Below are 15394 nucleotides of genomic sequence, written 5' to 3' on the forward strand. Positions count from 1 at the left end.
CCCCAGGGGCCTTGGGGTTCCCTGCAGAGCCCGGCAGTAGGTGCCATGGGCCGGACTGGTCCCCGGCGCTGTCCTGGGGGCTGGCTTGACTCGGGGTGGGGGTGGGTTGGAAAAGAGAAGCGCCCCAGTAGAGGAGGGTCTGCAGTGCCCCGGCGGCCAGGCTGGGGGAGGCGCATCGGGGCTGAGGAGGACGGAGGGTCTCGGCCGGCGCCCGGGTCTCCCGTTTTGGGGCGCTCCAGCCACCGCTCCCCGGCCCACGTGGCTTCCCGCCGCCTCTTGTAAAAGTTTCCGCCTCGCGCCGTCGCTAGGCAGCGGCTGCACAAGCCCACCAATGAGAACGCGGAGGGGCCGCCGCGTTCCACGGTTGCTGCGCGACCCCAGCCGGGGCGTTCCAGAGTCGCTACGAAGCGCCTGGTCGGGTCCGGTCCCTGCGGAGCCGTTTGCCCCGGAGCCAGACCCCCTTCCCGGCACGTGAGTCAGACCCTCCCCCACTGCAGGGGCTGGATCGGACCCGGGGCATCTGGGGCAGGAGCCCGAGCAGGGCCCCCTCCCCGCACACCTAGGGGTGCACCCGCCCACCCTGCCCTTGGCCGGCCCCCTGGGAGCACCCGACCCCGGGAACCAGAGACCCTGCCCTGGGCTAGGCCCCCTGAGAGCACCCACTGTCCTGGGACCTGGAGCCTTGACGGGTCCCCTCAGCTTGGTGCCCTCACCCTGGGGAGCCCAGCACCCACATAAGAGTCTGTGCTGCCCCATGTGAGATGGGGAGGGGACTGGTCCCAGTATGCAATGCTCCCTCGCTAGCCAAGCTACCTTCATTAGCGAGGGCAGCATGAACCTCTGGGTCTCTCTCTAGGGGCCCACTTCTCCCCAGCCAGCCCATAGCCTGGTGATCCCTCTGCCTGTGTGCAGAAGGGGTGTAACACGCCACTAAATTATCCCCCCCCCCCCCCCATGCTGATACACCCACCCAGCACTCACTTTGCTCTAGGGTAGATGGCACACCTGGTGCAGGGCCCGTTACGGCTCTCATTCTGTCCCTCTTTCACCACCCATCCCTGCAGGACGCAGGCACCATTTACAGCCACACAAGTGTTCCCAGGTACCTGCTGAGGTGCCGGGATGGCTCCAGGTTGGGCAAAGCTTGGGTCCCCTGGCTCCATTACTCCCACGAGGGTTGTGGGTACCACACCACCCCTGCATGCGTGTGGTTGGCTGCTGCCCATGATGCCTGTGTGCAGATGTGCCTCTGGAATGCTATCCTCCATCCCATGCCCAGTGTGTGTGAGGAAGGTACGGGCACTTGGGTTGAGCCTCTCTCAGCACGCTCACCAGGGGCAGGAGCTTTTGCATTGGCCTGGTTCTTAGCAGTTGCAGGACCTCAGCCCCATTGCTGGGAAATTGACCACTCAAGGGTGAAAGCAGAGCAGGAAATGTGGATTCTCCCTGTGGGGGCAGAAGCAACGGGATCAACGGTTGAACACTTTACGACAGGAGCAGGGGCTGTCAAGCATAGTCCACAAACAGATCTTTGGTTGTCCTCTCTCGCACATCCTTGGCCTTTTGCAGCAGGACTGGGAAGTGCTGCGTGATCACAGCACTGCTTACGGAGATCTTCAAATGTATTTGCTTTGGAACTGGCCCCTGGGCCAGCCTCTCCCCACGGCTCATCAGTTAGAACTTGGTGTATGTGCTGAACTGGAATGGTATCCCTCCTGAATACGGAGCCTACAGAGTGTAACTGGGGAGATTCGGATGATCTTGGAGCAAGTCTCATATGCTAAGAGGAGTCTGTTCCTGTCCTGAATGTTCCTCTGTCTGGGAGGTAGGGTGCCCAGATAGCAAGTGTGAGAAATCTGGAGCGGGGGTGGGGGCAATAGGATCCTATATAAGACAAAGCGCCTGATATCGGGACATCTGGTCACTCTACTGGGAGGACAAAGGCAAATTGTTCCTAATATTAAGAGTTCCCTGAAAACTGCAGGGTGACGAACCACAGAGCAGAGACTGACTGGAGTCACTGGCGGGAAGGACACAAATCTGCTCCGTAATGGAGGTGTCTGCTCAACATGTGCCCCCCGAATTCCGAGCTCACTCCAATTAGCCCATAAGCCAGTGCCCAGGTAACAGCAACAGTTAATGGTCCCCAGCTCCCATCAGAGTCAGTTTCTAGGGCTGAGACTGAGGGGGGGCGGAGTCTTTAATCCCCAGGGCCCTGGTTCAGATCCAGTCTAGGGCTGGCAGTAGCCAGTGCTGTTACCATTCATGCCATATGGAGGGTCTCAGTCCAGCTCCTTGCTGTCCCCATCCCAGAACCATCCATGCAATTGGCTCCCCTTGCTGGCAGCCTCAGCAGAGAGGCTGAGGGCTGGCTGGGCTCCGTGGGGACTGACTGAGCTCCCCACTCCCCTAGTCTGACTCGAGCGCAGGCTGATGCTCACTGGCAGAGCAAGGTGGCGGAGGTTTGAGTTGCTGCTGCTCAGACGCTGCCAGTTCTGCCCTCGGTGGGCTCCATCGCTGCCGTGCAGCACGCTCCGCCAGCACGAGTTTAGACACGCCGACTGCTAACGAGACTCCGCAGAGCTCAGCATCTTCGTGAGAGTGTAGCCCCCGGACGCGCCTCTCAGCGTCACTTCTGTGAGAGAAGCCAATCCTGCAGCATTTCCAACTCCCCTGCTACCTGACGGCATAAGACCTCACTTGTCAGGCTGTCTGGAGTGGTTCATGACCGTGAGTGCCAACCTCGGGGCAGACTGACAGACTGGGTAGACTCCCCAAACTGGCTGTATGCTCTATAGTTAGATTTCACCAACCCACTAACAAGTATGAACTCCCAAAGCACTGTAACAGCCTTACCCCGGAGTCACAGACAGTCCCCGTGGGCATTCCAGTCTGTCTTGCCACCCAGGCACGCTGGACTTAGTGAGAGATGGTTGCTCTACACCAAAGGTCACAACGTAGTCAGGTTGCTTCCAGTCCAAGAGAGCAGCCGCTTACCCCAGGTCAACTGATACCTCAGATCTCACATTAAAGACAACATGTGTAGCTCATCCTATAGTAAACCATCTACGGATTTATTAACTAAGAAAAGACGGGAGTTGTCACAAAGTTAAAGCAGGTAACATAGACACACGAGTCTGTTGTTTCAAAAGGTGGCAGGTTGTAGTAATCCGTCAGTCCTGAATGTCTTTTAGGGCCAACCCAAGTTACCCCTGGGGCGCTCTGCTTCTGTTTCGTAGCTCTGACCCTGTGAGAGTCCAAACAGCAAAAGCTGAAAAAATTTCTTGTCAGCTTCCAGAATTCACGCAGATGGGACAAGTCCTTTTGCACGTAGCCTCTTCGGGCAGGGGCAATTAAAGTCTTTGTATTGTGTTTAGTTTTGATAGGCCTTCTTGATGGGCCAGAGACGATCCCTCCTGCCTGGGTTCACGGTGTCCGAGCAAACATTCTTTACAGTTACAAAGCAAAAACTTAAATATTACCTTCTAGCATGTGTTAAAGAAATGATCCGGGAGATTAATGCCTGCAGCAACTTACAAGCATTTCACAAAGTCTTAACACATTGTTGTAAGTCCAATACCCATCTTCATCATACTAACATGCAGGGGAACCAGACTGCTTTCCAGCAATGAATTTGCCAGTGCTCAGCTGAGGCCTAAAGCCTTGACAAGAGCTGGTACCTGGTCTGCCAGCGTCACATCTCTCAGTGGCCAGACTGGAGTGGCGGGAACACTCTCGTACTAAGATTCAGACTTTCTGATGCTTTTGGAACTTTGTGAGATTTGTGCAACACGTAGAGCGGGACGCTCAGACACTCTGGGAGCAGAGTTAACTCTTGTGAACATCGCACCCGGGAGCCAGGAGACACAGCGCCAGGGCTGCCCCAGCCATAGGCCCGCAGGGCGTTACTGCACATAAGGCCTGGTCGCCGGGGTCTCTCTTTTGGGGACATCAGGTGACAGTCCTCAGGTGGACACTGATCATTTGCCTGTTAGCTGTCACCACACGCTTTCCATGGAATGTGCCTCGAACGAGGGAGTCTCAGAAGTGCAGGGTTGTGGCGCTGCCCTGAGCAAACAGATTGTGAGTGTTTGTGTATCCACTGGTGATTAGCAGCTGAATCCATGTTTAGTGCACTTGTCTCGCACCTCTGAACGCTGGCACTAAGTGCATTGGAAGAGCTCAGTGCTGGGGGAGCGTCAGGCTGGCATAGTGGGGGCGGCTGTGAATTGGAATTAAGGGGCATTGGCAGAGGGGGACGAGGAAGGGACACACCTCTGGGGGTGTGGCGGGAAGGGGCTGTGGGAGGGACTGAAGGGCATTATCAGGGAGAGGGACCCCCAGATCTGAAGTAGTATGCGGGAGGGGGCTGCAGGGTGGGAATTCAGGGCATCAGCAGAGCTGTGTGCATGGGAGCTCAAATCTAACATAGCAGGGGGGCTGCAGGGCAGAATTGAGGAGCATCGGCAGAGCTGGGGGGGCAGGTCTGGAATATCGGGGGTCTGTTGGTTTGGTCTGAGGGGCACCAGGAGAGCTCTGGGGGGACTCTGGGTCAGGACTGAGGGGCACTGGCAGAGCTGTGGGGTGGGTAGCTCAGGACTGGAAGAGCGGGGGGGGGAGGGCTGTGGGTCAGGACTGAGGGGCACTGGCAGAGCTGCTCTGTGTGTGGGGAGCCCAGGACTGGAAGAGCGGGGGGGGGGAGGGCTGTGAGTCAGGATGGAGGGGCACTGGCAGAGCTGTGTGTGTGGCGAGCTCAGGACTGGAAGAGCAGGGCGGGGGGCTGTGGGTCAGGACTGAGGGGCACTGGCAGAGCTGTGTGGGGGGTAGCTCAGGACTGGAAGAGCGGGGTGGGGGGCTGTGGGTCAGGACTGAGGGGCACCAGGAGAGCTGTGTGGGTATAAATTCGCTGACCCGTCTCATTCCTGCCACCAAAATGAAGTGTTGTTACTGATCCCAGAGCCAGAACAGCGCTGGGCCGACCTGTGCAGGTGGGATCAATGCAGGTCTGGGGATGTCAGTGGAGCTCTGCCCATTTACACAGTGGTATCTGGCCCTGGGTGTCTGCCCGTTTGGCGGTGCACCTGCCCCAGACCTGCCTCCTCGTAGGGCTCCCCAGCCCCCGTGTGCTGGTTGGATACGGACAGTCATCGGCTCCATGTCCAGAGGCTACTGGCTCCCTCCTGGCCTGCGCTTCCCTCCCCAGTGCCCGTCAGTCACCATTGCTAAAGGGATTACAGCTGCTGTGCTAAGGCGTCCTGGCCAGCCCTCGATGACGGGCTGAGTCCACCTGCCCTGTGTGCGGTGACCATTAGAAACCCTCCCCCAGCACTGCGTGTTTCCCAAACCCAGCCATGTGATGAGTCCTGCCACCTGCTGCCTGCTGCTGCTTGGCATCTCTGCACAGGGGCCTGTTGGGCAGCATGCCAGAGACACACGGTCACCAGGTTCTGCTCCCGTCAACCCTGGCCCACGGCGCCACTGCTGAGTTAGCACCTAGCTCCTGGGATGCTTGAGTCTGGGTCGAAGCCTCTGCCAGGCTGAGATGCTGGCTGAGCTGTGCTGTCGGGCAGGGCAGGTCTGGGCAGATCTCCCTGCCCAGCCACGTGTGCCCTGGACATCCTGACACTGAGAAGCCTGTTGGCGTTCAGTGAGCGGGAACGGTCTGGGCTGGCAGGGTGGGGGAGAAGCTGGCACTGCTTGTGGAGGCCTCGTTCCCTGCCTAGCAGACAAGCTGTCTGCAGTGTCGCCAAATCTCAGTTTCACGATACATGTGTTTTCCTTAAAGCCCCAGCTCCCGGAGTCAGGTGATGATGTGAAAATTTCATCTTTCATTTAAAGACGTCAGTTTCTTGCCTTTCTGATGACAGAGAAAAAAACTGAAAATGGCCGTAAAAGGCAAATAAACAGACATGCCCCTCCAAGCACACAATGACTGTTGTAAATCAATCTCATAATTTGGGGGGCCGCTAGTGGAGACTCTCCCTTAGCTCCTACCAGAGTCGGGAGCTGTGACACACAAGTGAACAGTTCTGAGTCCATCCAGCAGAGGGCAGCGCTGCACAGTCCTTCTAGTTCCGTTTGCTATGGCCTAAGTGTTCAGAAGAGACCACTGATTTTTGGGGCCCAGCATGAGCCACCCCACACAGGCATGAGTTCCAGGAAGTGCTGAGCCGGCGCTCAGTGAAACTCCACCCCCCTTTGAGGTGTCTCTAGTTGGGCCCCCAATTGCTGGTTCCTCTTGAGAACTTAAGCCCACATCTGAATGATTTCCTCTGGCGTTGCCACATGCTGCATGTGACCCTTTTCTGGCAGCTGTGCCTCCGGGCTTGGGAAGGAGGCAGCTGGAATGTCCCAGGTCATAGCTGGGCGACCGGCGCCGTATCCGTACGGCCAGGCGTGGCTGTCACGGGCAGTGAACGCAGGACCTTCTGCACCAAACACAAGCATCTAACCCGGGGGAGCTTCTGCAGGTGGGCGTTAGCAGCAGGCTGGCACGTGCCCTCGGGGGCCAATAGCGGGCGACATGCCCACACGCACTAAGTCCGGTCACTGCGGAGCATCAGGCTGCTCTCAGAAGTAGCTGCGTGAGCCGCGGCAGGAAGGTCCCCCAGAGCCACTTGCCCCAGGGCAGCACGGAGGGAAACTGACCCACTTGTTGCTGCTTTTGTGTTCCAGGGCCAGGCAGCATGGCCGACATGGAGCTGGACGGGGGCCGAGCCACCCTGGAGGAGGATGGCAGCAAACCCGGTAAGGGCATGGCCTGCGGGTGGGAATTTACACCTTCCTTGTGCCAGCACAGAGCTCCCACACACCCAGTAGTGCCCAGCCAGGGACGCTGCCCTGCTCAATGGCCAATCAAGGGTGGGGGGTGACGCCCGGGGCGTGGACATTTCCAGCTCCAGTTCACTCTGTTTCCTTAAGCGAATTCGGGGGATGGTGGAAGGTGCCAGGGTGGCAGCCCCAGAGCCTCAGACACAGCCGAGCGAGCTCCCCTCCCAGAGCACCCAGCTGAGAGCAGAGCGCCGCGGGCACATGGCACGTGCCACAGCCAGCGAGGGGAAGACGGGTGCACAAAGAAAGGGGCGGGGTTTGGGATTCATTTGATTGTATTACAGTCGACATCACAACCACAGCTCGCCTGTCAGTGCACACACACAGACAGATGTGAACACACATGCACAGAGCTCACTCCCAGTGAGTGGACACATGCACACGTGCACACACACACACACACACACACACAGATGTGAACACACATGCACAGAGCTCACTCCCAGTGCGTGGACACACGCACACGTGCACACACACACACACAGATGTGAACACACATGCACAGAGCTCACCCCCAGTGCATGGACACACGCACACGTGCGCGCACACACACACACACAGATGTGAACACACATGCACAGAGCTCACCCCCAGTGCGTGGACACACGCACACATGCGCACACACACACACAGATGTGAACACACATGCACAGAGCTCACCCCCAGTGTGTGGACACACGTACGTACACACACACACACGCAGATCTGAACACACATGCACAGAGCTCACCCCCAGTGTGTGGACACATGCACGCACACACACACACACACACAGCTCATCTCCAAGTGCACACAAACACAGGGCTAAAATTATACACGTGCAAACACCTGTCTGTAGCCCCCACCCCGAGTCTCCCCGAGGGGTTTCACATGAGGTCACGGCATTTCGTTGGTGACTCCTTATAACATGCCACCCACTGCTGCGTCTCTTTGGCTGCTGTAGTGGGACAGAGGAGCTGACGGTCTCCGTATCAGCCCGTGAGCAGAGGCAGCGAGACAGCATCTCAGAGCTGGAGCCGCACGGCTGGTTGCATGCCGCGCTGCGAGGGAGGGGTGTGTACACAGCCACACTCACACTCACAGTCTGGGGGACTGGCAGGAGAGCAGTGTGACTCCAGCCCATTGGCTCAGCACAGCCTCGTGTGCATTTCATCTGACAGTTTGTGTCTGCCCTTTAATCCATCAGCTCTCGTGCTGCTCTGGGAAGGGGGCAAAGCTCTTGTCATCCCAGGTGAGGGAGCAGTGGCTATGTAGTGAGAGAACTGGGAGTAGAACGGAGGAGTCCTGCTGCTTTTTTCCTGCCTTATCACCACAGACCTGCACATTTCTACTTCTCCATGGGTTTGGTGTGATCCCATCAAATCGCAGCGTGTCAGCCACCCCTGCTGCCTGTGCTGTAGAGGCAACACCTTTGCCACTGACCCGATACAGAGAGAGAGGGAAGCCCACGGAGAAAGGGACGTGGTGGAAGGGAAGGTCTGTCAGTTTCTGCATACATTTGGAAATGTTCAAATCCCAAGCTAGCAGGAGCCCTAGAAATAAGTAAAGAAAACTCGGTCTGCAAGGGAAAACCAATCGGGGAGCTACAGGATTTCCTGCTCCATGTGCTGGCCCAACGTGGCTTGTATGAAAACCTTGTCATGCTAATGCAGAGCTGCAGGGTGCCTGCTAGAGAGATCACGTACCCACATCTCACTGAGACGCCTTTAGCCTCTTCGATTTACTTTGCTAAGATACCAGTTGTGTGGCTCCTCGCCTGATTCTGCAGGTGCATGCACACACATGCACAGACATGGACAGAACTGCAGATACATGCTGCTCTCTGGTTTGCACTGCTCAGGTTATTAGGAAAACCTGCCCAAGGAGCTGGAAATGTGGAAGCACCTAGACAGAGGCGGCCCTAAAAGCTCCCCTGCTCTGGGGGTGGAGGCCATGGCATGAGCTTCTCCCTGCAGGACAGGTGGGGATGAAAGCCACGGCTGAAAGGCTTGTCCTGCTGGGGTATGTGGGTACTGACCAGATGCTGCCACCCCTGCAGATCTGGAGACAGCGGAGCCGCCGTCCTGTCCTGAGACTGCAGGCGCCCGGGCAAAGGACCATTGCGATTCCCTACTGGACTCCATCGACGCTCAGCTCAGCCAGCTGCTGGTGCGTGGGAGGGGCTGGGGGAAGCCCCGAGGAAGGGGCCATTGCTGTGGGTCAGAGGAGGCGTCTGAAATGTGGCAGGAAATTGGTCTCGGGATTCAGCTTATGCACCAACCACCCAGGCAGCTGGCTGGTCTGGGCTGGCACCTGGCCAAGGACCTGGCCACCCAGCTTGTGGGGAGTGGCGCCTGCCCAGGGATCTGGCCACCTGGCTGGCATGGGGTGGTGCCTGCCTGGGACCCGGCCGCTCAGCTGGTGTGAGGTGGTGCCTGCCTGGGACACGGCCACCTGGCTGGTGTGAGGTGGTGCCTGCCAGGGGATCTGATGGCCAGCGCCTCTGGACAGACCTCTCCCATCATGAGCCCCAGGTGCAGTCTCTGTCGTGTGGTGGATCTGTTTGGGTTTGTTTCACGCTGTTCTGGATGCTGCGTAAGCAGGCGAGGGGCGCGTGTAGCCTGCAGCTGCTCCATTATCTGTTTCTTTCCCTTCTGCAGTGGCAGGGCCGTGGTGCAGGAGTCGCGGGTGGGCGCACGAATGGAGACACCTCCTTGGAATGCTCCCCCAAGGCCCCCCGGGCAGCAGGTGAGTGAGCAACGGGCCCACCCCTAAAGCGAGGAGAGGGGCCACGAGGCCAGAAAGCAGCAGAGCACTTGGGACAACAGATGTAAAAACGGGATGGGAGTGAAGGCTAGAAGGTCAGACTCGGGGCACTGGACAGGGTGAGCGAATGATGGGACGAGCTTGGTCCTGGTGTGGTTTGTGGAGGGGCAAACCCCCCAGTGAGGGGAAGCTGGCTAGAGAGCAGCTGTTGATGGGGAAGCCCAGAGGCTCTGTTCAGAGACAGCTCAGAAATACAGGTGCTTCCCCAAATCCCTCCCTCTTGGAGCTGCAGAGTTGGGCTGTGCCCATCTCAGGACGGGCTTTCCGGTAAGATTCCTGCTTTGTCGGCCAAACAGCCTGTCGCACTGTATCTTGCTACTTCCAGGCCCCTCTGGAGTCAGGCACTTCAAGGATTTGCTGCAAAGTGAAAAGGAATTGGCGTGGGGAAGGGTTTTCAGTCTCAGCAAAGGGTCAGGCTTTCGCTCTGAGCTCTGGGCTCATTTTACCAGAAGCAGTTCTGCCTTCCCCACCGGTCAAGCCCCGTGTGCGGAGTCGTAATCCTCCCGCAAGGCGTGTGGACTCTGCCATGCTCTGATACACAGAGTGGGAGTTTTGCTGCAAGCCTCTGATAAACAAAGCAACTGAGGTTTCTAGTGAATTAAATCTGAAATCGAATGAAGCTCTCAGCAGTGCAGCCCCCCCGCAGTTTAATCCGTTTTCTAATTCCGTTTCTTTTAACCTGCCCCCTAATCTTGGATTCTGAGCACGCTGCAAGATTTTGAACTGAAAACACATAACTGCATCATCAACTTTGTTGCGGGAGGGAGGTCCTGGCAGCCAAGGAGGGGGCTCTGGGATCAGGGAAGGTATCGGTTGGGGATTTTGTGGTTATTGCATCAGACAACTGGTTTTGCTAAAACAATCAGCAGTGAACTAGTTAATGAAGTGATCATTTAAATGGGCATTAACTTCAGAGGTAGTACCCCATCCACATGACGAAGGAGGGCAGTTCACACCTCCTGGTGCTCTTGTGGCAGGCTCTCGGCAGACTCAGGCAGGCTCAGTTGCACCTGTCACACTTGGTTCATGTTTGGAAGGTTTTCTTGGCAATCAGAACTTCTTTTTTAAATGAAAGCTTCACTGCTGGAGCCCAGTTCTGCAGCAAGGCAGGGCCCTGCCAAACAGCTGTGGGCTTGTATGGGAAATAAAGTCTCAATAATATTGGGCCAAATAATTCTCTGATCCACGTTTTGATAGGTCCCATTTGCTCCCTGCCTGATGTCACAGTCCTCTGCTTGTGACATCACAGCGATTGCCAGAGCAGCCAGTCTCTGCTCAGCCCCACTCCAGGAGGGCAGCGGGGTGCGTCTGCAGGGGAGGGGGCGCTGGACTGCTCGGAGAAGGAGGAGCAAGGATTTGTGTTGCAGTTCACGCTCTGCAGGTCTGTGTTGCTGCCGTCACTCAGATCAAGGGCTCGGCTAAGGGGCACAGGTCCCATGCAGAGCTGGGTGAACTGTTGTAACCGCATTGAAGCCAACAGACGTTCGAATTTGGCCCACTAACAGCCTGGTGCGTGGCAGGGATGCCGCTTGGCCCCATCAGCCCTGTGTTGTTTCAGGAGGCGAGGGGAGGGAAGTGGCAGCTGGGAAGAGAGGCGGGCGGGGGCGCTGGAGCAATGTGTTTGGGATGGAGCGCGTGAGTGGGACAGACAGAGCCAGGGCGAGGAGCTGGTGGGGGAGCCGAGAGGAGTGGTCGCTGAGCAGGGGGTCACTGCTGGCAGTGGGGTGGCCACGCGATGCCATGTGATGCGGGGAGGCAGGAGAACCATCTGAGGCTTTGACCTTTAACAAGTGTCATAGTGGAAGTAAGGGGTTAACTGAGGGCGGGTCTTTGAAGCGAATAACCAATCGCAGGAGCAGCTTGTGGAGAAAGGTGCAACAGAATTGGTTGGAATACAAGCTTCAGAGGAATAAAACTCCTGCTTTGCTATTCCTAGGCCGTGATTGGCCAAAATACACTTTTGTGACATGCTGACGGGACGGGAGGCTCGGGGTGCAATGGGTCCTGTGCAGGCTACGAAATCTGAGCAGTTATAGGGGCCCAGTGGCAAAGCCCTGGGCCTGGATCTGCCCCCCATAGCGAGCTCTTCCCTATGGGGACAGACCCTGTTGGGGGGGGGGGGGGGCGAGAGGAGCTTGTGTTACCAGATAGTGACCCCTAGAGGTGACTGAGTGATGTTGACGGTCCCTGGAGGGAGACTCCACTATTCCAAGGAGGTCTCCAAGATGGCAGCCATGCTGCTGGGATGCAGGCGGTGGTGGCAGGGGGGATTTGGGCTGACATGCTGGCACTCAAAACTGGAGGCAACCAAAGCCAGAAGCTGCTTTCCCACATGCCGGCTTATGGTGCCCATCTTTCCCAGCCCCGTCCCTTAATACCCATCCCACGTGTGCAAGAAACACTCCTCAAAGGAGCAGGGAAACCATGGGTGGTCAACAGCAAGGGGTTCTGCTTGGAAGGTGTAGTCTGGCTCCCAGACACTGCAGTGATGGGCTCTCACGAGTGGGCGACCGCAACGCTTCTAGAAAGGAACAAGAAAAAGTGTGGGTGTGGGGGAGGGGTTGTGTGGTTTGCCACCCGCCAGAACAGAATCTACACCAAATAAGCTTTAAAATGGCAAATGGGAGCATATGACTAGCCAGACAGGATCAGAGCAAAGGTCCATCTTGACCAGCATTCTGTCTGCGGGTGCCCAGCGCCAGATGCTTCAGAGGAAAGTGTGAGAATCCTGCAGGGAGCAGGTGCAGTCCCATAAATGCCTGCAGAGAGAAGGCAGGTGATGGAGGCAGCATGGCCCAATGGGTAGGATGTGGCAGGAGACTCCGGAGACCTGGGTTCTGTTCCTGCCTCTGGCTTCCTGTGTGTCCTCGAGCAATCTACTGCTTCTCTGGCCCTCAGTGTCCCCCATCTGTACAATGGGGCTCGTGGTAGTGACTCTCCTGGGTAAAGCAGGGAGAGATCTGCAGATGAACAGAGCAGACTGTCCTGCCTTCTCACTGTAGTGAGCTTGAAGGCCTCTGCAGGGGAAGAGACCGGCTTATTGTTGTTATAATGATATTTACAAATCAGTTCCTCCTTCATTTCGCTTTCAGGACCAAGTTCAGAGTTGGGTGGATTTTCCCCCCTGCAAGATCGGACATTGCTAGCAGCTCCTCGGGCAGAACAGAGCGGGCAAGGCAGGAACTCAACTGCCCCGTATGGAGTGCTAGCTCCGAGCCTCCCGGCTGCATGGCCTCTGCTCCATTTCCCGTTGAGCTGTGCAGGCCTGGGAAAGTGAGTGCTCATTGGCAGTAATGCTGGCTTGGGGAGGGACTCACAGCTCTTTGTTTACTTCCCTCCCCTGTGCAGAGATGGAAGGATGCTGTGCAAACCAGGACGGCACCCCCTGGGACGAAGCCGGCCCCTCTCGGAAGGAGGAGTACGGCTGGAGGCTGATGCATCTCCTTGGCTCTGAGCAAGCCCCGGAGAACCTGGGGGACCAGAGCGACTCGAATTCCATCTGCACGGAGGACTTTGCTGCCACGTTTCGGGAAGGCATGGTCGACCCCCTGGGGAATTCCGATGGGGAAGGGGATGTGCCAGCTGGGGGTTTCCCAGCCGGAGACTCTGCTGAGGAAGGGCGCGTCACGGGAATCAAAGCCAGGCCCGCTGGTCTCTGCCCCACCGTGGAGGCGTGTGGGGCCGCTGCAGAGGGCTTCATGCTCAATACAGCGAGGAGGCCGCACATCCTGCAGCGGTTTGAGGAGGGGCTAGAAGGGGACTCAGCCCTGGCTTTGTCCAGCAGCGTGGAAGGGCCCCAGTCCCTGAGCTCCAGGACCAGGAGAGAGAGCCTGGAGTCTCTGGGGGGCAGGATATCCAGGCTGAGTCAGACCAACACCACGGACACCCCAAGCAGCACGGACATGGGGAAAGCCAGCGCCACGGGAAGCCGGGCTCCTGGACTAGCTCCACCTGAACGGGTGGAGATCTCGGTGGAAAGCGTTCCTTGGCCCCTGGAGAGCTCTTCCAGATGGGGCCAGGACTCCCGGGAGAACTCCCGACCTTTCAGCAGCCCGTTGCTCGTGGAGGAGCTGGGTCCCAGCCAGCCACTCAGCGCTCTGGGTGCCGGTGCTGGCACGAGAGCCTGGACCAGAGAGTCCCAGCCTGTGAGGACAGCTCCGAGTCCGTCCGGGAGGAGACAGACTGAGTATGGGCACGTCTGGTCCGACAGCCCCTCTCACTCCGCACCCACAGCGGCCCATGGCAGCCCTTCACTGGCCTCCAAAGGGGAGAAGAGCCCCCGGCTAATAGCATCCCCCTGCCCCGACCAAGGGCTGCCCCCGGAGACGCTGGGAGATCAGGGCTCAGCTTTGCAAGGGTTTGGTGCCACCACACAGCTGGCTAGTAGCCCTGAAAGCGCCCAGACACCCGCAGCTGGGGTTAGCGATGGCTGCGTGGTGACGCAGGGCGGGACTGGTCCGGGAGATCCTGAGAGGGAGGCTCCAGAGCTGCTGCAACAAGGATCGGTGATTCCCCGGGGACCGTCTGGAAGGGGCGTCACTCATGCTGCGGCTAGCGGGGGCAGGGAGGGAATCTGGCGGAGCTGGGAGCTGCAGGCTGGGCCAGCGGAGAGGGGAGCTCGCGGCCTGACACTGTGTAAGTCTGGAGCACGGGGCTAGTCGGCTGGCTTGTCCCTCTGCCCCTGTCACCAGGGAACTGAGCATGTGGGGAGAAAACGCTCATCGCTGAGCTAGGCAGGAGGGCGTCAGCATGGACGGGAAGCTCGAGATCAGCACCTGGGAGAGCAGTGACAGTATGGGGGGCGGGAACGTCCCTGTCCCCACCAAGGGGGCCGGTAGCAGGGGACTGGCCTGTGCTCAGGGCAGTGCAGGGAAAGTGACTGTGACTGGCCCCTGCACTGCAGGGCGAGGGGGACCCCCTGCTCCTCTCCGAGTGGGGCTTGGTGGTGTAACGCTGGGGCAGGGCCTGAAGCTCTGAGCAGGGCCAACCCAGCCGCAGGAGTGGTTGGGGGCTGGGCAGGGCCCCATGGATTCCAGGAGCGGGGAGGAAGGGTCAGTTCCCTGGGGCAGGAAGCTGAAGGATTCTGGGGTGGGTAGGCAGCTGGAAGGGGGTGACAGATGGGGCCCCTGTCTGTGGGTGCTGGGGGGAGGTGTTCCCAGCAGGAGAGGAGGGAGCTGGGCACCGTGAGGGGAAGGACTGCGGCTGCTAGAGCCGCCCCTGCTTTCCTGTTTACCCCCAACCCGACTCCCATGGACTCTCCCTGCTCAGTGCTGAGGGAAGAGTTCTGCCTGGCCCCCGATTTGCCTGGCCACTCAGCCTGGTGCCTCATGGGATCATGGAATCTCAGGGTTGGAAGGAACCTCAGGAGGTATCTAGTCCAACCCCCTGCTCAAAGCAGGACCAACCGCCAACTAAATCATCCCAGCCAGGGCTTTGTCAAGCCGGGCCTTAAAAACCTCTAAGGAAGGAGATTCCACCACCTCCCTAGGTAACCCATTCCAGTGCTTCGCCACCCTCCTAGTGAAAAAGTTTTTCCTAATATCCAACCTAAACCTTCCGCATTGCAACTTGAGACCATTACTCCTTGTTCTGTCATCTGCCACCACTGAGAACAGTCTAGATCCATCCTCTTTGGAACCCCCCTTCAGGTAGTTGAAAGCAGCTATCAAATCCCCCCTCATTCTTCTCTTCTGCGGACTAATCCCAGTTCCCTCAGCCTCTCCTCATAAGTCATGTGCTCCAGCTCCCTAATCATTTT

At 58.1% G+C, this 15394-nt stretch overlaps 1 protein-coding gene across 5 annotated transcripts in view; it reads left to right on the plus strand.

Annotated features, from left to right (window-relative positions):
• Positions 1–296: 296 nt before the first annotated feature.
• The window catches only part of LOC101946607 (trichohyalin-like), a 59357-nt gene continuing 44259 nt past the window's right edge, over positions 297–15394 (plus strand). For 3 of the 5 annotated variants that reach the window (XM_042844844.2, XM_024109554.3, XM_042844845.2), the window contains exons 1-5: positions 298–471; positions 6676–6747; positions 8870–8979; positions 9471–9558; positions 12985–14271. In XM_042844844.2, coding sequence (XP_042700778.2) covers positions 6687–6747; positions 8870–8979; positions 9471–9558; positions 12985–14271 — 1546 coding nt within the window. In that variant the 5' untranslated portion in view covers positions 298–471; positions 6676–6686. Of the gene's footprint in view, positions 472–6675; positions 6748–8869; positions 8980–9470; positions 9559–12984; positions 14272–15394 lie in introns of all 5 variants that reach the window. The other 2 variants (XM_042844846.2, XM_042844847.2) reach the window with 2 other exon arrangements.

The sequence above is a fragment of the Chrysemys picta genome, chromosome 15, assembly GCF_011386835.1.
Source record: "Chrysemys picta bellii isolate R12L10 chromosome 15, ASM1138683v2, whole genome shotgun sequence".
NCBI lineage: Eukaryota > Metazoa > Chordata > Testudines > Emydidae > Chrysemys > Chrysemys picta.